Source organism: Empidonax traillii, unplaced genomic scaffold, assembly GCF_003031625.1.
Source record: "Empidonax traillii isolate 1590-97213 ecotype Southwest subspecies unplaced genomic scaffold, ASM303162v1 scaffold13:size3042203, whole genome shotgun sequence".
Taxonomy (NCBI): domain Eukaryota; kingdom Metazoa; phylum Chordata; class Aves; order Passeriformes; family Tyrannidae; genus Empidonax; species Empidonax traillii.
In genome coordinates, this window is record NW_020955206.1 from 2,444,215 (window position 1) to 2,469,246 (window position 25,032).

Genomic DNA, 25,032 nt, shown 5'->3' on the forward strand with positions numbered 1-25,032 from the left:
CTCCAGAAACATCTTTGCTTCTTTCCCATCCTGTTGTTGGCCTAAAGAATTTTCTGTATAGGGAAAGAGGGGTTGTTTACTTTGTTCAGTAAACAAACAGTGGAAGTCAGTTTGGTCAAACAAGGATGAAGATAAAAAAGAAAAAAAAAAGGCAATGCATAGTTCTCATTAGTTTTTCCCCTTCAGATACTAGTATTATGATAATAAAATATAAACATCACACTAATTACCTACTCAGACAGTAATTAACACCCTCAAGGAACAGTTTGAATAAAAGACTGCTGTGTAGAACACTGGTTGACCAGTGAGTAGCTGCAATTACAGGTGTGATAGTTGCATAACATGAAGGAATTGGCCAAGTTCTTTCTTTCAGAACTGATTAAATCTCTCCTTTTGTGGCACTGCTTGCTGGATACCCCAAAACTTGCAGCTCCCTAGAGTCAGCCTCTCTGTCTTTCAGGTTTAACAAAGACAGAAGTGGAAAAAAACTCCTTTTGCTTCAAGCAGATTCCCTCTCTCCCTGCCTTTCCATCCAACTTAAAAAAGAGAAAGGAAGAGAAAAACAACGCGCGCTGTCCAATACACGGCAACTTCAGATGTAGAGATGCTACAAATTCCCAGTGGCTGGTTCAGGCAGGCCATAAATAAAACTGCAGAGCCAACTCGAGATGCTCCTGGGTGTAAGTTACAGTGAAAAACTCTGGTGCTGCATGCTGAGAGCACGGCTCAGCCCTTCATTTATAACAATGGGACTATTCTTCTGTCTGCACAAGGAAAACAAATCTCCCGTTGTTAGGAATCAAAGACAAGTCCTTCAGACTCTAGGAGACATATTTAACAATGACTAAGTGTGTTACTTCCTAAGCATTCATTCTTTAAGACTCCTATCCCTCTCTCATTATGTAGTACTTCTGTAAGTGATTGTAGTGTATCCCAAAAAGCAAGTTTATTGACCTCCACCAGCAACAAAAGTGCTTTAAAAAGGCTTGATGTGCAAGAAAGTATGCAAAATTGATCCCTTAAGTGTTTGTGAACAATGTGATGCGAAGCCTCATCCTTGTTCAGAGGGGGTTCAGGATCTCTGAAAAAAATCCCGCCAAGAGCCATGAAAAGGGTTTTTTGAATTGTCTTTGCCCTTCATGGTTTATATATTCACTGCTTGTAAGGGTGGTGATTGGCAGCAAAGAAAGGCAATAACAGCAAAACTTGCTTTGTCCAGTGAATTTTCCTTAGTTTTCTCAGCCATTTGAGATTTGGGAGAAACTCACTGAACTACAAATCCTGCTTCAGTGTACTTTCAGAGCTATTTTGAAGAATTTTAGGCAGCCTTTTTTGTTGTTGTTGTTTATGACAAGGAGTATACAGATCACAGTCGCCTCCAACTAGAGCTTGGAATATTTCCACTGACTTCCTCTGACTCCCTAGACTCCAACCCCAAAGACAGGATGATCTAATCTAAAGAAAACGTGGCCAAGTAGTAGAAATTTCCATTCCCAAAGGCAATGGCCAGTCTACTGTTCAGTGAGAAATGACAAATAACAAACATGATCACTGAATTCAGTTGGGTTCAGCCTCATTCCCTGTGGTCCGATGGTGCTGGATGAAGCCTCATTAAAATACACACTTAAGTTTTTTGCAGTATAGAGAAATGCACTTTATATAAAGGGAAACAGAGCCTATCCACCTTCCAGAATAGATCAGGAGCTGCTATTTGGAAAGGCTGATCATAATAAATTACTTTCCTCCCATTCCCAGAGCAGCAGAGCTATGGGACACACAGGCAGTGCAATGGCAGTGCCACAGCACTCCAACATCCAGGAGAACCCACGTCCTGCTGGGAAGCTGGATCCATCACAGGCTGCCCTAACCTGAAATGACAACTCTCAAACCAACGGGGATTTACTGATTTCATATCTGTGCAATTGCACGAAATTACCGACACGCTGACGTAAGGAGACCGGAATCAAATAAAAGGATGTCAACTTCCAAGCACAAAAATCACCTTTTAAATCCCCACAGCTGAGACCTCAACACCAAGTCATTGGCCCTGTGCTTCCAGAAGCCACCTGCACTCTGTGGGGCAGCTTGATTCGGTGGCAGGGATAAATATTATACACACAGAGACACAAACAAACAAATATAGACCTTATTTACACATATTGCTACAGATGTGTTTTGCAGCCTTTCATGTTCCCATGAAACTCACTGCAGTTTGGGTTCTGTTTCGAGTCCTCCCACTTCAAATACTGCATTTTAACTCTACTTAATGAATTAGATGTGCTTTAGAGCTACAATAAAGTTTTCTTGTGAAGATATTTCTGAAGCATCGAGTCACATTGCTTACCGAGAGTAAATACTGCAACAGTATATTTACATAAATAATTTAAAATTCAGCAGCACAGTAGGTAATAAAAATATATTGCCATGATAAGCCATGAAACCAGAAAACAACACTGCTTTAATTAAAAATTACAAATGCATTGCAGTAAACAACTTATTTACACATAGTTAAAAGTCTAACTATTGAATATCCTGGACTTGTTGAATCCAAAAAAGGGAAAAATACTGAAACTAATCTCTTCACACAGACAAATATTGAGAAGAATAACTGTGTTTAATTAAGATCTACTGTTAATAATGGATTTCTGAGTGAGGTTCTTCTTTTAATTTCCCAAGGTAGAAAATGTTATTAAATTTGGCCTTTAACTTCTCATTGACATGTACACTTGAAACTTCTGATTAAAATTTCAGAGGTTGGGAAGAAGTACCCAAAATTAAACTCTTAAATCTGGCACAAAAATAACAATGATCCCTGATTAAGAAATCAAATTTCAGAAACTTCATTACTGTTCTATTAATAAATTGCTGGGTTATAATTAAAATGGGGCCTGCTGGATTTCTTTCTTTTTTTTTTTTTTTTTTTAAATTTTAAAAAAAAAAGATGGAAACTGTAGAGAATTAAATACTTAAAAAAAAGAAAAAAGAAAGGTTAATGAATCTGAGAAATGTGATCCACTTTGAACAGGTCCTTTCCTGGAAGTGATCACAGTGGAATGAATACTAAGGTGGAAAAACCTGTGTTTCTATCTGCTCCTTCCTTTCTACAACATCCCCAAGAAGCCCAAAGTTCACTCTAGTCACTGCAGACTTTCCACGGGGAATCTCAGATCTGGGAATGGTTGTGCCAGTCACTGTTAAGCTGCTTTTAAACAGGAGTGATTGAGAGAAAGATTAAACTCATCGTTTACCTGGTCTATACAAGCCTGCAGTCCTCATCTCCAGGATGATCCTTCACCTCTACCTTGAGTTCCTCTGGAATGTCACCACGAGGAGATCAGGGAAGAGCTGACACTGTGCAAGTTTCCTGCTATTCCAGCCAGAGCTCCAGGAACATGCTTTGGAGCCTTGGGAATATTGGAGTCTTATTTTTTTTTAACATTTTTGCCAGCTTGTTTGAGCCTTTAAATCAAATTCTTTCTCAGCCGGCAAAAACACTTCAAGCTGAAGAATAAGGAGGAAAATTGCTTCAAAAGTACAGCTGTCTTTAGGAAATTTTACAAAGTAAGCCTCGTTTTTCAGAGATAAGTAATTTGAATCTGATTCAGATATGCATTGTTCAAAGAATAAATTCAATCTAGTTGCAGACAATGGCAAAAAAAGGTTTCTCTACTCTTTTCATGAGTTTCGAAATGCATTTATCATGTTACATCTAGCAGAGTAACTAAAATTCCTGATTACAAATAATCACCAGCCCCTTCTGTGAGCTTTATATAGAAAATTAACTAAAAATATCCCTGCAGTTAGACGTGTCTCAGTTGTAAAAGGTTGAAAATAATAATAATAAAAAAAACCCCCCAAACCTGCCAGCATGACTAATTCTGTGTTGTTCTGCCCATTTTGAACAGATCTGTACCTTGCTGGGGGTGACGCACACTGTTCACACAGCACACACTACACAAATCTGCTATTCATTGTTTCTTTGCAGACAAAACACTGCTTGCTCATGGTCATTAATATTTAATGTAATATCTCATTTAAAATCTGTGCTGTCCCTGCTTGGCCTTTCTTTTAGCAGCACAATCCCAGCAAGCACTCTGGTGCAGTTAAAGCAGTGCAGCCTGAGAACCCTGCAGTTTGTGTTTGCGTGCTGCACAAAAGTCCTGGACGTTGGCCCAAGCTCTAAACACACACCTGCCTGCAGGAACTTGGGAGAAAATGTTTCAGTCAGAATCCAACCAGGGAATAGTTACGGTCTTTATACATGAAATTTTACCCTATCCTTAATTGCAGAGGTTGTTTTTATAGCCTAGAGTCTTCTTTTTTTTTAGTTGATAGTAACCAGGTGTCTCAACAATACCTGCCAGTACTAAAAGCAGCTTTTAAAAATGCTGGTTTATGTTTTTCCTGTCATTTTGTCAAAAGGACCTACAGGTAGTCAGATTAGCCTTTCCTGATGCATTCCACCATCTCCCAGATTTCCATTACATTTGCAGCATTCTCTTCTAACTTACACAGTCACTTCCATTTACACAGTTTCTGTATGTGACCATCCCTCTATGCAGATACAGTAAAATTTCTGAGAGAATTCTGAGTTACTTATGGCCAAGATTTGAGAGTTCCTTCCCAGCTGTGAGATGTGGTGGACTGCAAAATGTGTCACTTAACTGGCTACATAAAATACTTAAAACTCACTCAAGAGGATTAAATGACTCACTGGTATGCCCCATAATTTCAGTGTCAATGTTGTTAGGAGAAATTCAGCAAAATCAGTAGATAAGGGGAAAATGCAAGGTAATAATTTCTGGATTGTTTTTTGATGACCAAATCCTTACATTTTCACAGCTTTTCACTTTTAGCATCACAAAATGAACTGTTACGTTAATTAATATGACTCTTCTTATCTCTTATGAAAGTACATAAAGTTATGGAGAACTTCAATAATTATGTTTCTTACACTCAGTCCAAGTCCCAAAGGAAATAAATACCTAAGCCCTGAACAAGCCAAGTCCTGAATAATACTGAATAATGGGGTCATATTACTCTATCTGTCAAGCAACAGAAATTCCATCCATAGACACAAACTTGTGTGACCACAGTGAAGGAAATAAGGAATCTTTGGAGCAAAAGCTAAACTTAAGGATAAAAATTAATTCTGTAAATAAATACATTCAGAAAACAAGGGGAATGACAATATGCTATTCAGATATTTCAGTGGTAGACAAGGCCAAGTCTGAGCTTACTTTAGCTTCAGTCTTTCGCTGGGAAGTGTTTTCTCACCTCCTGAGTGTGGATGGACGGTCCTTATTTCACTGAGGGACATTATAAATGATCATGAACTGATTTAAACCCTATGTGAAACAGAGCAATCATTTCTATACACATTTTCGATTTTTACACATTTTCTTTGGCTCTCATGAAGGAACAGGAATAAACAAACAGGTTAAAAGTAATTTTGAAACTCTATGAAAAGCTGTGTCTGTTGCTTGTGGCACTTGACTGTGCTACTGCAGGAATCTCAAAACCTGGAAAACTATTGTTCTCTCTCTAATATAGTTCTATGTTTTCATCAAACTGAATCTCTCCCCTGCAGGAAAAAAAAAAAAAAAAAAGTAACTTCTTACTATGCAGAGCCAAACCAGCTTGGATGTAATTCTGAACTGGCAGGCAAATTCTTGGGCACAAAAGACATCCTGACTTTGTGATGGATGAAGATTGGAGGGCACTGCACTCACCTGATGGTCTGGTGCTGCAAGGTGTCGGGGTCAGTGGCATTCACAGTCAGCACCACGCTGCCAATGGGGATGTTTTCTTGCTTTGTCACCGTCATTGGGTTTGGGTGGAAAACTGGCCCTTCATTCACATCCTCCACAGTGATCTGGACTGTTGCTGTGGAACTGGGGCCATAGGCTATGTCTGGAATCAGAGGGTCTTCATTCTCCACCTTGATCAGCAGCGTGTGAAATGCCGAGATCTCGTAGTCCAAAGGCTGCAAAACGTCATAAAATCAGAGGGCAAGGTGCAAAGGCAGGGCTTAACACTTTACCCATTGCAAACTGGCAAGGAGATAGAACTATCCATTCACTGCACCTGATACTTGGCCAGAGTTTAGGATTAGACTTAGCTTAGTTGAGGATACAACTGTCAGTTATAAAGTGCATTGAACAGAATGGACACAATGGACTTAAAAAAAGATGGAGATGTCCCTCTGTCCAAGAGCATATGCTGGGTTTTTTTGGCCATACCTCACACATAATTCAATTGTCACATATAGGTGGTTATTTATGATGTACTGTGCACTTAGCAAGCAAATCAGTCATACTTAGTAGCTACTTATGACAATAACACCAGCTGCTTTCTCAACTGCTATCTTGAAATCAGAATCACTGCCATGGAAATGCATTCCATTTGTCTTAAGAACTGAAAATGCGTCTTCAGAAGTCAAACATAGAGAATTGTGGCTCAGGCAGCAACCAGGGCCAATTTTTTTAAAAGTGTGAGACATAGAATTATCTTCATAGAAAGACAGGCAATTAATATTTCCATGAGACCGGAGAAATGTGGGGCCAAAGACAGCTCTCCAGTTCAGACTGAAGCCGTATCCCTCAATTCCCTGGTATTCCCATCTTTGTTCTCTGAGAACAAAGTGGGGGCCTTGGATTCTAATTGTCCTTTCAGCTACAAACAAAACCTTGTTGTAAAATCTCACTGTTAATTGTGGTGCTTGCTGCAAATCTGGCTGTTACTGAAGCACAGTGACAATACAGTCAGCAACAGGCAGTCCTTATGAGTGAAAAAAGAAGGTTACTCTGACATATTTGGACAAGGGCTGGTAGCCAACTATATATCTTTGAATAACTTATCCCTGCTGTGCCTTCTCTTACGCAGTGAACCCAGTAGACAACAATAATACAGTAAAAAAAGGAAATTGTTCTTACTTTGACAACAGAGAGCATTCCCTCATTAGTCTGGGGATTGGTGTGGATCTCAAAGCTCTGTCCTGGATTTCCATTGATGATGGTGTAGACAGCTCTCCATGCTCCAGTCACTGGGTCATCTCTGTCCCCAACAGTCAAGTTCACTATTACACCTGTGACTCCCTCCTTCACTGTGGCTTGAAACTACAAAAAAACACAGCGGAAATTGTTATTATTTTCAATTAATGACCCCACACACAGGCAGGAAATATCCAAGGCAGCATTAATTATTTACCCCAACAGGAGAAGGCTGGAATCCTTGACCGAAAGTGAATGTTATAGGCTCTAAATAATACATTCTCACTCATGAAATATGAGGGAGCACATTACAGCTGCTCTCCACTTAATGGATGGCAGATAAGCAGTGATGTGATAGGAATCAAGCTTTGGGAGACTCTGATCACAAGAAGACAGTTCATCTCATATGAATGGAAAGTGAAACATGAAAATACTCACAATGCTGCACAGGTGCATAAGGGAAATATACTCCTAGCTAAGGGAAGAGGAAGCTGACTGAAGCAGACCACTCTTGCACTCAGATTATTTACAAATAACCCAGTTTTGCATTTCGGACTCCTGTTTTCATAAACTATCCCACCCGTATTAATTTTTCACTACACCTTTATCAAGACACAAAACACGTTTCACAAAAAGCACTCCCAGAGCACTTCTTGGAGGGTTTGCTCTGAGATACTCAGAAATAATTGGACCTCATGCTACCACTTTGTCTGCATAACTAAAAGTCAGTGCTGCTTTCCCTTTTTTTGAACTGGGAGAATTTTTGATGACCTTGTGAAATGTGTTTCAGCGCTGTACGACTCGACCAGCCAAGCCCTACGAGAAAACTCTAATTTACTCTCCAGACAAACAGTGTATAACATCATTCTTATTTATGGAGGGAAAAACATTAAGCAAACCACTGGAAAAGCCTGTAAGGGTCAGACTTAATAATACTCCTCACCTCTCAAGCACTTGAGGCTGACGTGCTAAAAGCGCTGGGTATAAGAGCAATAACACCTGCCCGATGGGTGGATGAAGCGGAACGATAACGCACCTAATCCTGAGAAGTGCTGAACACCAGCACTGCCATTATAGATCATTAGGAAAAAAAAAAAAAATCTTAGCATTTCTGGGGATTAAGCCTTCAAGAGTCTAAAATGGCAATCTTTAATGACACAAATGGGCTGCTGAAAAGCTTCGCCGTCGGCGGCAACGCGCGGCTCAAGAGCAAAAGTCACCCAAGAGGCTTCGAGACCTTGAGGACTAAAATGTCGAAGACTAAAGGAGTAAAACAGTGAGTGTCTTTTGCTCTGTCTCTCAGAACATGTGAAGTCACAACACCACAGAGTCTTTTGTGAGAATGCTGAATCCAGAAAATGGTGTTTTATTAATATAGAGATTTCCCAGTCTGGACACACAGTAGGTAAAATGGATTTCCTCACACTAAAACACAAAGGCAGCTCTGTCTTCCCCTGTGTTCAGTTGTTTTTGTTTTCCTCTTTTCAAATAGATTTGACTTATCTTTCTAAACCCTTTTTCAGTTTTGCTGTATAATTGGAGTGTATGCATTCAGTTCAATCTTTTCAGCCTCAAACTTGATTTTATAAAAGGATGGCATTAATAATCGGCTATTTCTATCTTCTGTGTTATATCTGACAAAGCATATCCAACAAAAAATTAAAAGATTCTTTTGATTTCGATAGTTAATATGTAACAGGTTGTGATTGAGCTTTGTTTCAGACAGTTCATTAAGCTCATTTGCAGTTTAATTAACTCTAAATGATAATATAACAATATTTTCACTTGCTTTGAAACAAATTAAAAGAAAAACTCTTTTAATAATCTTGGAAATAACAGAAGAATGATTACCAAGATTATATTCCTTCCAGCTCAGCCAAATGCTCTGACTGGAAAGCAGACTTGGACAGCTCTTTCACTAATTGAAAATAAGCAATTAACCTGATTGATATTTTTGTATTAATTCATATTGTCTCAACTTGAGCATGTATAATATGAGACATCAGAACCATAAAGGTCAGAACTTTTCCCCCCAAGTGTTCAGTATCAAACAATTTGTAATTACCTCTAAAAACAAGATGAGTAGACTTCAAGGAGCCTAATACTAAAGAATCTAACCCTTAGATTTGACTGGGCATCTGCTCCTAATTCATATTGATCCTTCTGAAAAATCTTTTCCATAATCCTCTCATCTGATTCAATTAAGTGTTCAATACTCCCTGGCTCACCTTGGGGACAGTAAGACCTTTTAGGGTAAAATATTAAAAGATCTGGCTGTTTCATTCAGCTATATAATTATGAAGCCATGGGATAAATTTGTTATTTTTACCCCACCAGTGCCAGACTGTGATGGAAAAGGTTGATGTGCCAGCTAGTTCAAAAAATATTGAATGTCAGGTTAAGGCTATTTAATTCAAGGATATCTCAGCTGGGGTTGGCTTTCTTCTGCACCCCTATTTTCTCCTTATTTAGGGAGAGCTCTCAGCAGCTTCAGTTGAGGAGAGCTGGGGGTGAAGGAAGGAAATGCCAATGTCTGCAGGCAAAGGCTGTGCCAAGAAAAATGATCCCAAGCATAGGGGTAAACTCACCCCTGGCATCCTTCCCATTTTAGAAGTGACCAGGTAAATAGAGAGGGTATTTGAAGCTGCCTGGAACATTAGACTAAAATCTGTTCAAGATGGATGAAAGAGCAGAATGATCAGATCACAGAAATTGTCATATAGGTCTGCTCTAAATTTATAATGTGAAAAGTGTAATAAATCACAGATTTGTGATTGCAAAAGACACAGATCTACTGTGAAATAGTGGCCCAGGAAAATATATCTAGAAGGTGAACCCTTTTGCCTGTTCAGCCACCTTTATATAAAGAATAGACTTCCTAGCATTTACTGGGTCCCTTCCAAAAACAAAAGTAAAGAAGGGAATTGAAAAACTACGAAAAGGACAAATATAGGAATGAGATCAGAAATAGAGAAAAGCCAACCCCAGGTTCATCATATTTCCCAGTGAAAGGTTTACACTCTCAAAGTATGGTGCTTGACTGGGAGAGTCTGAACCAGTGCTCTAAAATAAAACCCCACAGTGGTTAACACAAATAATTGGATCACAAGTTAATTGATTTTACCGGTTTTAAATATCTGCACATCCCCTAAGCACCACTATAAATTAAGAGTAAAGTAGATGAGTTCAGTACTTTATTTAAACTGCTGTCATTTGGACCCATATTAAAAATAATAACTTAGAGGGAGAATACCCTGGGCCAGAGTGGATTTGGCTGGAAGGAGCTGTGTGCATTTACTAGTACTGAGTATTTGATGTGGAAGGTTAACCTGCTGTGCTATACTGTCATTTACTGTGCCTATGATGCATACAGCCTAGAAATTTCTGTCATATTTAGAGTTTTATAAATATAGGGAAATAAAGGACTCCATTCCTTTTTTTTTTCTGTACCCAAAATCTTATGTCAGGATGCACAAAGACAGACAACTGAGAGCAACTTGGAAGGAAACACTGAGTGAAAAGCATTTAACAGGGAACTGAAAGACGTGGAGGAAACATAGTCATGGGTGTGGGTTCCTCCAAGGGTGTGAGGGTGGCTTGTGAGGATGCACAGATAGGCCTGGAAATGAAACCTGTCAGCAATGTTTGACTGATGGGCAGTAGATATGGACAATAAGGGGGATCACAGGTACAGTTCCAGGGGGCACAGAGATCCCTGGGAGTGAGAACAAGCACCTTCTATATCGTACAAGACAGGAGTCACAAGAGGGATGGAAAGGAGACAAGTAACGTTCAGAACAACTGTGCTGGAGTACAGCCCTGAGCAGCTGAGATAATCTCAGTTCAGCAGTCAAACCACTCCTTTCAAGATTAATTTTAGTGGCTGTTTCCTGGTGGAGCCAGGATATAACACCCCACCAAATCCTCCCCCACCCTGAGCTCTGTGGTGAACTGGTGGGACTCTGCAGTGGCAGCTCTCACTAGAAGCAAAATGGCTCTGGATGGTCCCAGGAAAACCAGTCCTGTCACATCTCCACCATGGGGCAGGTCCATGAGAAGATCACTTTGTAAAATGTTATGACCTGAGAATCCAGGCACAAACACCACCTCAGCCTCAAGCATTGCTGGAAATGGTACCCAGACCGTGTGGAAATTGGCTTTTTACCTGACATCCTTATTTAAAGCTTCTGTGGCGAGTGAGATTCTGTTTACTGACTTCTCAAAGCAGAGGAAGAAATGAACTAAACTGGATCAGATTCACCTCGATGTCTGCTGTCCAGCAACAGCACGATCAGGCAGTGACAACACCTTTATGAAGCCACTAAAAAACTGTCTCAGAGTGGGGCACTGACATCCCCAAATTAAAGAGCTGACACCAGCGGCAAACACAATGCAAGATAAACGTGCCTGGGCTTGGTGATGACCACCCCACGGCTCATTAGGATTCTGCACGCTGTGATTCCCAATCAAGAACAAACAAATTAAAACTCTGTGTCAGTTTGCATTTATCAGGGTGATATTCCAGCGCTGGGTATTCTGCACCGCTATCGTGTGTTTGTCTCCTCATCTCTATAACATGAAAGATGAAAAGTAATGGGATGTATTAATTCATTATGTCTCTGTTAGAAATTCCACAGGGAAACTGTGTTGTTGTAATTGTCCTCCTCCACTGAAGTCTGCTGCTTTTGCAACCATTGTTTGTCTATCTAATTCCTTAAAAATAGGATGAAAAGCTTATGATTGGAACCTGCTTGCTTTTGCCTGTGCCTTCTCCTTTGCACACTCAGTACGTGGGCACCTGAGCTTCCAATATTTATTTGTTAAGGAAGGAATGTATTTTCCATAGCTCTGCATCTGGAATATCTCCAAGTACAAGTGAATTTTCAGAGTGATCACAAAGGTTTGCATTCTTAATCAGCCCGGGGTGAGAATTCATAAATGTCAGTTGTGGATGTTTCTTGTGGAATTCAGTGGGACACAAAGCCCAGCGTGCTGGATAACAACAAACCAAGTCACCTGGAGCTTGGAGTTCCAGGGGGGAATACTTGGCATAGTATCTGTGCATTGAACAAAGTGATGCCGCTGATTCTTCAGTCACCTTTCCCCTCAGCACAAGGACCCAGTGTTCTGTTCTGCTCCCACGGGCCCCCAGGGGCTGGAAAAACAGCGCCTGAGCAACTGCAGTTTGTGCTGAACCCTCCACGTGAGCAATTTAATCAGCAATTTTGTGGCCAAGGCAAATTGTAACTCGGTGTTCCATTCTCCCTGATCTCCTCTATAGAGTTTGAAGGCATTTTCCCTCTTAAGGCTGTGCATAGCCTTTATTATGTGGACACAAATAGCAGCTGTTTCACTACAAAAATCTCTGTATTAGTGTAATGGATTCAATTTCTGTAAGCTGCACATCAAGCAACACACGAAGCACTTTGAAAGCCATTTAGATGAAAGACACTCTGTAAATATAAAGCATTATCATAGTATGACAAGGATTTGATGGTGTAAACTAGATGCAAACCAGAAATTATAGCTGTGAGTCACCTAAACAGGCTTTAGTTATTGGCATTGTCTTACTGCCATAATGCTGGCTCGTAGGCACTATATTATTTCTTAACTAAAAGTGTTTCTTTCAGCTTATTCTATATTTTTTCTAAGTACATAATATTCTCTCTTCTCCCTAGCGAAATTACAGAAAGAATTCAATTGTAGCTTAGGAGAAAAAAAAAAAAAAAGCCCTTTCTGAATATATGAAATTGATCATAATAATTTTGGATGCATTTTCACTTTTTTTTTTTGCTCTTGAATGATTTTCACAGGCTCTGAATTGTAAATGCCTCCTGATCTTTCAAGGCACACACCAGTTACTTTACAAAGTAAAAGTAGAACTCAATAAATGAAGGGCTTAGTGAATATTTTTGCCTGCAAAAACTTTGTTGCAGTCTGCAACAAGAGCAACAGTTCCAAAAATCAATTAGTTAAAGGAAGGCAAAAGATCCACTTCTGCTCTCTGTAACAGGGCTACAATTTCTGGAGGCTCCATGAATTTGTACCTTTTTGTTGAAAACCACAAAAATGCTTAATTCCACTGATATTGATCCTGAAAGATCAAAAAAAAAGAGGGAAGTTTAACATGACTTCATCATCAGGCTGTTTCCCCCTGCTCCGGGTGCAAATCCTTCTGTGAGCTGTTTTCCATCAGGTTAAAGCCAAGCTGTCTGTGGGATTCAGTGACTCCACTTCAAGGACTCTTTGGGTGTTAAAATTCATGACTGAGCAGTACAGGATCAGAATGCAAAAATAATGGGGTGAAATGGATGGATGGAGGGATGGAGGGATGGATGGATGGATGGAGGGATGGATGGATGGATGGAGGGATGGAGGGATGGAGGGATGGAGGGATGACCTGCAGGGTGATGCAAGAGTTGCCTGTAAGGTTGTCAACGTGAAGAGTCCTTCTATTCCTCTTGCAGACATCATAAGCCTTAGAAAACTCTGGAAGATCTACAGAATGAGATCCTCGAAAGATTCATACATTGATTTAAAGAACTTTCTTCCCGCTTCTCTCCCACAGCTTTGCTGAAAGCCCACTTGGAGCTGATGTTGGATTCAATCCTCTCATTTAAGTGCTTGCAGAAGACTGAAAAGCCATTCAGGGACTATAAATAAGTGATGGTGAAGGATACTTGAAAACAACCATGTTTTTTGAGATGTTTCTCAGACTTTTGTTTACACCAGGCTTTGGCTCAGTCTCAGCCCAGCTCGTGGCCTCACTGAGTGAAGGCGAAAAAGATAATTCTAACATGTATTAATCATATGTTGAATGCCTGCTTCAAAGCCCTGTACCTCCAGGTATACATCAAATGTAGCACAGTTGTCTGAAGATGCAGAAGGAAGACAAACATACTCTCTTTTTCTTCCCTGAATATATAAATAATTTAGGAAGGATTCATTCTTTTTTTCACTTTTCCACCTAAAAATGCAAGGTGCATTCAGTTGTTTCTAGAATAAATCAAGTACCCACAAATACAAGGGACACTTCTAGCATGACGGTCGTATCACAGAAAAACAAATACTCCTTCTCCAGGTGGACAGAAGACAGTGAAAGGTCACTGTTTTCATCACATTTTAAGATATTTTTGAGAAAACCACAAACAACGATGTTATTTTCTCAGCTATGAAAAAAAATTCCCCTCACCCCAGGTAGAACAAACCTTATGTTTAAAACAACAGCATCACAGAAAATGATGATCTGACCGAGCCTGACTATCCCTATTCACCTGTTCCAGCATCAGTGTTGCCAAGGGACCAGGGAGAGCTCTGCCTTTCACATTTATGAGACCACTTGTGCTGTATTCAGCCAACCCAGCCATGTATTATTTCCTCCTCAGTGCACTTCCCATCAGGAGCAGTGTTAAGCCCATCTCTCCTTTCTAAGATGCTGATGCCTCCTTTAAATGGAATGAACTTTAAATAGAATAGACAGAGCTGGATTTGTCTTCCTTTTACATCCCCTGCAGCACCCACTCTCATCCAGGAGCAAAAAGGTTTTTTGCAAAAGGTTTTTTTTCCCCCCCCTCCCTCAATCCATGCAGTTCTCAGTTATCCTAACGATGGTGAGAAGGGAAGGAGGTCTTGTCAAATGCTCCTCTTTCATTTTTAGCAGAGACTTTTTCACACCCAAACCAACTTCTCTGTTGCTGAAGGTTATCATGTGAATGTACATGGTTGAGATAGCTGATAGCTGCCTGACTAAGAGAAAAATGTAGGGAAGCCACCCACTACTCATGTGGTAAGGAATTCACACCATTCACTGCCCCTCCAGCTCCAGTTACAGATGGGATTCATTTGCTCCATGGATCAGACCTATAAGCAACAATTTCCTCCTATTAGTTCCCAAACTGTCACCTTTCTGGGGTCTGGACAAGGAATGGGTTCCAAAATCATGTCCTCTGTAACTGTTGAAGCTGTTACCTTTATCATTTAGGCCCTTAACAGCAGGACAGACGAATTTACTCCTCTCTGAACACTGAAGTGGTAGATAAAAGGATAATTTTGTGGCAATATAAATTTTTTTTTAATTTGCATTAACCATAAAACGCATATCCAGACACCAGTTAATTTACTAAAGTCTGTGAGATTGAGCGGAGTGAAGGAGAAGTTCCTTTAATGGCTTTATTCTGCTCCCAATTATAAATAAATGCAATGTGGCTTCTGTGCTGATGGACAGAGAGCTGGGCAGCGACAAGAACTTCAGTAGATGAAAACTACTCATGATTTTTAAATTATTATCACATTTACCTTTAGAAATTAAACATGGGATTTTGTGGTTTTTTTCTTTACAAAGGTAAATTCCAGGCCTTCTTTTCAAACGGGCCTGAAAATGACATTTTAGTGCTGTACAAAAGCAACCTAAAGGAAGTTGAAAAAACCCCAACAAACAAAACAACAAAAAGAAAGGAATTGGTTCATTCTAAATAGGTGAAACAACAAAAAAATTCTGGATAAAAATCCAAGGGCATCTTGTTTTGGCACCTTAACACTTCAAGACTGAACCATATTCTTACCAGGTTAAGAAGCCTGGTCTTTGCAGAGAGGTGGAAATTGCAACATAAACGAGACTTTCCCCACAGCAGAACCTTTGGCCTCATTGAGAAAGAGAAGCATATGCATCCAAATGAGAAATCCTGCCTTTTCTGCCCCAGGAGGACACTGATTCCAAAGCAGAGAGTTATTCATTGTGCCAGTTTGCAGCTGATCATGACCCAAGCTGCCAACAGCAGATGTTTTGACGGTGGTTAAAGTTCTTCACAGGGTCTTTGGTGAGCAGCACCAAAGCATTCAAAGCAACTTGTATCTCTAAAATATTTCAGCTACAAATTTCATCAATTCCCCAAACTTCTGGCATTTTAGGTTGTGCCAACTGGTGGGGATGAGATGCCCTAGATTTACAAGCCCCTCCAGCTGAGAGCTGTCTGAAGTTATCCCAATATGAAAACTCTATTTTGGAAGCAGATAAGAACCCTGCAAGGCTTCACACTGTTCCAGTGGAAGCAGGAGGTACAGATGGAAGTTTACAGGCAGTATTATCTGCAGTGATACAGAATCTGTCTGAATTTTCAAAATGAAATCTCTGGCCAGCATTTTGTTTTCTGTGAAAATCTGAGTGGGGAGAGGAGAATTTGGGCTGAACACTCCATATTTCAATCCATCTGAACACAATAAGTCTTCCAAGTCCGCTGACAAAGTGATGAATGAAGTCTACTGCATGTAGTTCCTTCTACTGGATATACAGGATTTTTTTTCCCCCTCGAATTATCTAGTCTACATCCAGTTTGCTCAACATTCATTGAGCAAAACATTACTGCTCTATCAAAAAGCTATGATACAAGAAGAATCATTTAGAGATCAGAGACACAGGTGAACTTTGATGATTAATGATCTCCTTTCCTTTTCTGTTTTCCTCCCATAGCAGAAAAATCTTTATCGTATTCCTGAGCATCCAGTAAACACAGAGCTCTCATTACCTGGCAGGGAACCTGGGGTCTCTAACCCTGTTAGCAGACAAAAGGCCTTGTTCCAAGGGCAAGAATGAAGAATAATAGAAATAAAGGCAGCAAATTTAACTAATGGCTCTGGGTGATCTGAGCCTCCCCACCCCACCCTGCGATGGGAGGGTTCAAACAGCCCGGGGAGGGAGTTGGGGTGGCCTGGTTTGGAACCACATGTGATTTTAGGCTATACTGAGACACATGGTGCTGCACAGGGATTGAAGGATGCAGCAACAGATGGATGGGTTGGCACTGCACAGCTGAGAAAAGGTCAGGAAAAACCCAAGGTGTGCTAAATGGATATATTGCTTTCTGCTCTAAGGATACTGATGGTCTCCATCTCCAGCCACCCAGCTCCCTTTGCCAGCGCTCATTTCATCTTTCCTTGAAAGAAAAATATTTGTAATAAAGGAGAATGAAACATTCCTTTCGTAAGTGCCTGCTGTGTGCTTATTTCATGTCTAGAATGTCACAAAGGGAATATTCAGGGCCCTTTCATTTTCTCCCTGGTAATTTATGTTTTCCTAAGCAAACATTCTCAGTACACACATCCTTCTCAAACACAAACACCGCTGCAGACTCAGCTGGACATTTTTTGTGTAAATGGTGAAGTACCCATTTGAGTTTTTTTTAATGGCAAAGAGGATGAAAATGAAGGATTTTTATATATGGCTGATACTGAATTCTCTCTAAGCTGTTTGGAGATTGGGGATGGCCACAGTTTGATGGCAGTGCTCCCCAGTTCATGTGTCTGAGCAGCAAGAATTAACGGGGAGGTCAAGGCAGGCCAAGGCTCTACATTTGTGCTCTGGTCTGAAGGTGTCCCTTCCCATGGCAGGGAGTTGGAACCAGGTGATCTTTGAGGTCCCTTCCAACCCAATCTATTGTGTGGGTCTATGAACAGCAAAGGTGGTCTGTCCCAGTGGCACATCACGGTTACTGTGCCTGTGGAGACCATCACTGGCACAAGATGCTGGGAAGCATCACCCTGAGCACAAATGCACCCCATGGTTGGTCTGGGTGGGAGCAGGTAGGACAATTCCTCTCTGCAGCCAGGAGTCACTAGAGCTGAGACTTGCTGGGATATCCACATTTCACACAATTCCCTCGTCCTGGTCACACCTGTGGTGTGCTTGGAAATCCTAAAGCAGCAGCTCAAGTTCTGCAATTGCTATCAGACCAGATACTCAAATCAAGGCGACTCCCAGGAAATACAGGTGACACCAATGACATAAATACGTATTTGATATTATCTTTGGTCTATATCAAAAAGCTTTTCCAGAGGGTTGAGTGCTTATTAAATCAGGACATGTATGAAGAGCACCAGTTTATTAAGTGACTGTGCTGTTCCTCTCCCTTAAGACTGTTTTCCCTTCTCCTGCTCCTACACCTGCATCAATTTTGCCACACTGAACTCTTCCCAAGGAGAGCACACAAGCACACTAGAAATTAATTGGATCCTAACACACACCTTCCAGATACAGATTTTTCAACTGAGCTTGCCAGTTCTAGGGGAAATCATTTTAAGGGACAATAAATACCACTTTATTTCTATACACAGCAGTGTGATATACTGTAAGCACTCAACCCTCCTCCCCTTGGAAGGCAGAAAAATGCTGTGCTTGCAGGTAACTAGAAACATATCCTATTTCTTGCTTCTGAGTAAGCCGGTAATTAGAGTAGAAACATGAGGAACAATTTCAATGGAGCTGTAAAACTCCACCAGGAAGGAAAAAAAAAAAATCTATTTGAGGTTAGAACAAAATCTTTTTTTAATCTGGCTAATGCTACTTTTGTGCTGATGCTGATCATTATATTTATTACTAAACCGTGGGACATTCCAAAGCATTGACACCTGACTTCACTTACTAGAAAAGCAATCACTTGCAGACATTCAGCTTGCTGATTAATATGTAGATACCTAATTTTTAGTGGATTAAAGCATGTTGTATCAATTTGGTGGTCTTTAGGATTTATAATCAAACCCTGACGACATGTGATTAATGCCAGCACAGGCTCCCTGAACCTTACAATATTCTTGTTCCTTTGGAGCTCAGATCACAGCAGGCTGATTACCCCCTGATTATCCTGAGTAACTGGGGTCAGAGGTTCTCTGGCACCACAGAACACATTTAATTCAATCAATTCAGTTAGTGAAGCAGTTGGGGGGAAAAAAAATTATTCCAACTGCTGTAACATTGCATTAGAAAAATTGCCCAGGATTTCTGTGCTCCAACTTACGGGCATTTTTGCTTAATTTCTAATTTAATATTCTGCTGGGGTTTGCAACTTCAATTACTTGTGATATTTTCAATCATAAAGTCGGGGGCATTGGGCTTGGAGGGAGAAAGGAAAGCCAGAGGAAGAAAAGATGCCTGAATTAACCTGTACAATAACCTTTGCTGACAGACACACGTTTTCATAGCTCAGTTGTGGTTTCCCTGGTTAGACACTCTACTGGCGGCTCAGAAAAACCCTCTTTGTTCTCTCCATTTATCCCTTTTTGCCACTGCCAGATTTTAGCTCTGCTCTTGCTTCTGGTGGCTTTTAATGTTGTTTAGCTGAGCACCAGTTCATTTGTTGTATAAGCAGGGACTTGGATGAGCTGTGACAGAGCACAGCCCTGGTTCAGACAGCTCAGCACCCTCCTGTGTGCTCAGATGGAGTTTGGGGAGCTCATTAAAGGCACCAGCTCTGGACTTTGTTCACCTGAAGCAGCAAGTGCTGTGTCTGGGATGAAACATAGAAAAGGACCTCTTGCTACTCCCTGAAAGCCTCGAGGTACTTCACACACAAATGCCCAGCAGCTCAGTTTGACTCCTGCTGGTGAGTTTTGCATCCTGTACGACGATCCTGAGCCTGCTGATACACAGACATTCCTTCTTGGAGTCCTGAGGGTGCTGCTACAGCCACAGCTCTGCTTTCTGACCGTGGGGTGGGCTGATTATCACAGTTTGAGGGGACTAATGATGATGGAGACCTTCCACTGCACTTCCAAAGGGGCAGTAGAGTATATAACAAATGGGAGAGACACTATATATAGGAAATTTGGGCATGGCATGGAGCTTCAGGCCAATGAAGAGAGAGCAACACACAAAAGCATGTCAGCAAATACATAAACATAACCCTAAATGATCCCAAAGAGAGGAAGAAGAATTTATGAGCACAAGCATCGTGTTTGTCCTGGCAAAGCACTGCAGGTGCTGACAACCTGCCCTAACACCCTGACCATGAACACTGGAATGAAACCACCAAATTTATGACCCAGAGGAACAAGGAATCAGTGGGAGTAACAGCAGGAAAAGGGGTGGGAGCTAAGAAGGGAGCTAAGAAAACTGTACAACAATTTTGTGTTTGCTGTATTATGACTATTGAAAATATTTCTAAGTTGAAAAATATTTCTACTTTTTCCAGTAATTCAATCTGAATTAATAACAATTCTTGGATTAGGATGGACTTGGATTAGTGTTCAATTTTATTAATCATAAATTCTTGCCTTTATATGTAAGATGTGTTTCACTTTGCCCATTAACAAGATTTTGAGTGTGACAGTACAACACCAGGCTTAGCTATTATTTGCAATGATTCTTCAGAAATTAAAGCAACTTTCCTGAGTAGGATTCTTTAATAAAGGAAATGAAGTCTTACACCTCCATTTTCCCTGCAAGCAGCAGAAAGTTGCAATTTAATCTTCTGCTTTCCCACAGAGGAGATCCATTTTCTGCATGTTCCTTTGGGGTTCCTTGGAATGAAAAATGCTCTGTGGTTATAAAACATTCTCTTAATGAAACTCGCTCTCAACTAACTCTGGAATTGATGAATCTGCTCCCAAGCCCCTGTGTCCATTTGCCCATAGCACAAACCCTGACACGGCTGCCAGGCTTCCTTTTACCTTAAGAAAAACCCAAAATAGGAGCTGCAGGAAAATTGCAGGTCAGAAGTTTGGTGTATTAGCAGAGAGATGTGGAGAAACCACAATATGATTTATGTCTCACAGCCTGAGACATCCAGCTTGGGAGCCCACAGAGAGTGCCTATGGAGCCCTACACAGTGCCCACAGACTCCTTGTGGGGTATGAAACATTCTCAGCCCATTCCATAACCAAATATGACCCCCATGGCGTAATCAATTCTGCATATTAAACACAAAGCCACATGTGCAGAAGGAAACAAACAGCAGCAAAACCTCATCACACCCAAATGCTCAAAATACACACACTCCTCCCCTCCTGTGCTGGGGATGAAAGAGGAAGAAACCTCGGACAGCAGATGCTCCTTCTGTCCCTTACTCTGCACTACGAAAGAGTTGTGGACAATAAAGGCAATTTAATGTTGTGAAAACAGCAAAGCACTGTTGGGATGTGCAGGAAGCAGCACTGTGTGCAAGGCAAGGGGCAGGAAATCTTCCATCTGCTCAGCACTGGGGAGCCCCAGCTGGATTAGAGCACCTGATTCCTGCCCACAGCGTGGAAGGCAAAGAGCACTGGCAGAGCCAGATGTCTAAAGCTCATGGCCTTGAATGACTCTGAACAGCAAAGGCACCCTGGGCTGTTGTGGGTAAAGGGATTGCCTGTGTGTCACCTTGAGAGTGGACGAGGCCAGGAAAATTCTCATCAGAGACAAGGGAAAACTTGTTACTAGCAGGGAAGCCGAAAGACTGTGGTGGGTCGCTGGGAGGTCACAGAGGCTGCGACCTCAAAGCTCCAGAAGGAAAAATAAACAAACACTGGAAATTATCTTGAGAACCCTTCTCTGCAAAAGTCATGATAAACCCAAATCCAATAATCTGCCCAGAGCAAAAACACCCCTGCCTAATTTTCCAACTTTTTTAAGGTTCGTGATCCTCATTAACTTCCAGGAAGCTCCCTAGATTGCCAGGAATTTTTTAAAGCAAGTGATAGGCAGGACTCTCCTAACTGAGTCTCAAACTCCCCATCGTACAAGACTCTTCATTACGCTGGATTTGGTGCTGACAGCTGGAGATACAGAGTGCAAAATCACATTTACCCTCCCCACTGCAGATGAAAGATGAAAATTTGGCCTCCAGCTTTTGCTTTCCTGGCCAGTCATGTTCTCCTTTGGCAACAAAATGTAAGGAAAGGGGAGGGGGAAATAATTATGATCTCAGCCTGGGGAAGGATTCTAAGGGAACAAGAATGGCAAAGCCAGATATCCCAATTTAATTGTTTTGAGGGTATCTGCAACAGAACCACTATAGCAAAATTCCTGCTCCAGTTAGAACTCCTCCATTTTTACCAGAGAATTAAAAACTCTTCCCTTGCATCCCCAAAGGAACAAACTGCTCGTGCCAAGCAGACAAGATTTCTGAAGAAAATTGTGCTTTTTAACAAATCTCAACCATTACTTCATCATCTTCCTGAATTGTCTGGCAAAGAGGAATTTAAAGGCCTGCATTTGAATTCTGGAGCAGCTATGAAATGAAGAAAGCAGATTGATTTACATTCTGTTCCACTACTCTCTTTGCCAAAGTGATTTTTATCAGGGAAAAGAAAAAAAAAAAAAAAGAAAAATACTAAAAAAAACCCAGAATCTGAGCCTGAGAATTCAGTTTTCCACTTCAAACCATTGAATATTTTTTTTAAATTTTCGTACAATATGAACCCTTAGAAATAGGATTTACAGAAGAAATGCTGCCAGAACCCTTAGAACATATCATCCACTCCTTCCTCACGTGGAATTAACGCAAAATGCCACCCTTCCATTGCCCACGAGCATTGCCAGCAAATAAGAATTGTGACAGGTTGAGAGCACAGTGTCTGGGATTTTTATGCTCTTTTTTTTTTTTTTCCCCATGGAAAAATGTCTGTTTCATGTGCTTTTAAGCCTCCATGGTTTTATTCCACCTAATCCCTGCCTTGTCTTGTTTTGTTCCTCACTTCCAGGGAGCACCTGCCACGTTCCTGGGTTGCTGAGGGCCACATCACACCCATGTGGGGTGTCTGGGGCCGACTGACACCTGTTCTTTGGCTGCAAATGTCACCACAGCTACACCCAACCTTCTCACCTCACCTCACCCACTTTTCAATCATTATCCCTTAAGTTTTCCCCAGCTTCTGGCAGGGAAATTGCATGGACTCCACCAGTACCATAAATGCCAGCCCAAGAGACTGAATGCAGCTGCTCTGGGCCACCTTGTTCTGTCAGGGAGAATGGATACTGCCCTTGGAGTCCACCTGCCAATCTCCAACATCGATGGCAAGGGAGCTTTCCAATCAGATCCTGGGTGTCCCAGGGCTTGGCTTTTGCTGAACAGCCTTGAGGAGATGGGATTTAAATCCTATTGAGGGTATTAGTCTAAAGTGAATGAAGTGCAGAGTACACTTCTCGTTTATATCCCCAGAGTGATAAATGGGAGAGTGCATTTTTTTTTTTTTTTTTTTTTTCTAAGGCAAAGAAAATGGGAAACCAACACGGATTTCAGGCACATGAGAAATAGCTTATGAATTTAGATGATAGTTCAGCAGAAATAAATTGTACATCTGTTCATTCATTTTAATAAAGTGGGGAAATGACACGCTGCTGGAGCCTTTGGAGAATGCTGGTATTTTTAAATTATGAGCCCATAATAGCAGCATTAACATTTGTAATGCTGCCCATACTTTGTGAATTTAAGAAAAATAAATTTATGGGATAAGTGAGCCTCAACCCATAATCTGGACTCTGGGCATTTAAAAGCGAATAAGGTGCTTCCTGAACACTTTAAATTAGTTCAGGAATTCTTGAGGAAAGACACTACAATAGCTGTCCTATGTAACACACAGATAATCCTCTATGTACATGTTGACAAAGCATGCTTATTATTTCTGAATAAATAATTCAGATGTGCTGAATGTAGCTGAATGCATCTATTTCTGCTGACTAGTACCCAGTGCTCGTGTTTACAGGCTAGTGCCTCCCTTGAAAGCAGTCCATTAAAGATACAAACTGGATGCTTTCCTTGGCTGTATGGATGCATGGAATCATGTACTGCCTTCTGTGGAATTCAGGCAGGAATATTACCTTTCTCTTGAGTCTCTCAAAACCCAGAAGTTAGAAATGGAAAAAGTTATGAGCTGAAGAGAATTGCTTCATTCTTTCTATTTTACCATTATTTACAAAGATGACATGGAAGTTTGAGAAATAAACAAGTGAGACTCTGGGGGATGTTGCATTTTAAAAGCTTATGTTTTGATTTTTCCAAACTGACCTCCAAGGGAAATAATAAATTAGGAGTTCAATATTAACTGCCGTGTTTCCTTTAAAAGCACAGTTAGTAAGATCATTAAAATTCCCTTTTAATCGATTGCATTAAAGCAATTACTCCTGGAGTAAGGAGGATCTAAAACTGATTAGTTGCTCACATATTGCTCTTTGATTAGCTGAGATGATGCTCGTTCAAGAAAACAGAGAAGAAGCAACTCTGCCAACCTTGAGAAGAGGTGAAGTTCAGCTGAAGCCACGTGTCAGAACCCAAGAGCTTTTCACAACGCTCCCTACACCGTTCCCAACTAACAGGCCAAACGAGTGTGTGTTTAAATAAATATTTGATCTTCCCAAAGCAGAGATTTCCCTGAGGTGATGCTGGAAAGGGGGACCTCCCCAAGAACATCTCTCTGTGCATGCAGCAGCACGTGAGCCTGTCCCTGTGCCCTGCACTGCTCCCTCCAGCTGTCCAAAACCCATCTCAACGGGCAGTCCAGGTAAACAAGGCTCATTGTAATTTGGTTCTCCCATGAGTACAGGAGAACTGAAGAAAAGAAACACCTCTGGGACACAGGAGACCCCCAGGCAACACTTCCCATTGACAGAAACCGTACAGATTTATTGACTGGAACTGCTTTTTAATCATGGCTGGAGGAAAGAAAACAGTTCCTGGAGACCGCCAGTCAGCCCCAGCACGGGGCATGATAAAACTGTTTGTGCCAAAAATATCAGGCACTGCCTGTGTCTGAGTAAAAGGACATTAAAGAGTTCAACATCTGCAGGCAAAGTTGAATTTATTTACTTATGGCTTCAATTATTATTTAAGATGGAAAACTTGAAAAGGTCAGAGCTGCTAACTGAGAAAGCCTGCCCTTCATTTGTCTTCAGACATACACTGTTCCTTAGCTTAGTTCAACACAAATCAATTAATCAGGTACAGTGTTCTGTTTTCAAATGCCAGCTGTGTTGTTTCCAAACATGAAAATATATCATGTTATTTCCAAATGGCCCCGACGATCTTAGAGGTCTTTTCCAACCTAAGGGATGGACAAGTAAACCCAAATCTCACTTTTGTTTTAATCCGTATTAGAAACTGCAGCTTTAGGCCAATAAAACATCTGGTCCACAGTTTAGGTAGGCAAACATCTGTGGGCCATGTTTCTATTTATATAGATATGCATATGTATAAAAATCCAGATCTGTTTTAGAGCCTAATCCTGCATTCCCATCTCCATGGAGCGCTCTGTTTGGATGGGAGCCAGAGCTTGGATACAGACAGTTAAGAATACCGAT

General features: G+C 41.0%; 1 protein-coding gene across 2 annotated transcripts in view; it reads right to left on the bottom strand.

Annotated features, from left to right (window-relative positions):
• The window catches only part of CDH13 (cadherin 13), a 423,595-nt gene that overhangs the window by 44,255 nt on the left and 354,308 nt on the right, over nucleotides 1-25,032 (bottom strand). For both annotated transcript variants that reach the window (XM_027890905.1, XM_027890897.1), the window contains exons 9-10: nucleotides 6,936-7,118; nucleotides 5,733-5,986 (exon numbers count right to left, since the gene is read on the bottom strand). In XM_027890905.1, the coding sequence (XP_027746706.1) occupies nucleotides 5,733-5,986; nucleotides 6,936-7,118 (437 nt within the window). The remainder of the gene's footprint in view (nucleotides 1-5,732; nucleotides 5,987-6,935; nucleotides 7,119-25,032) is intronic.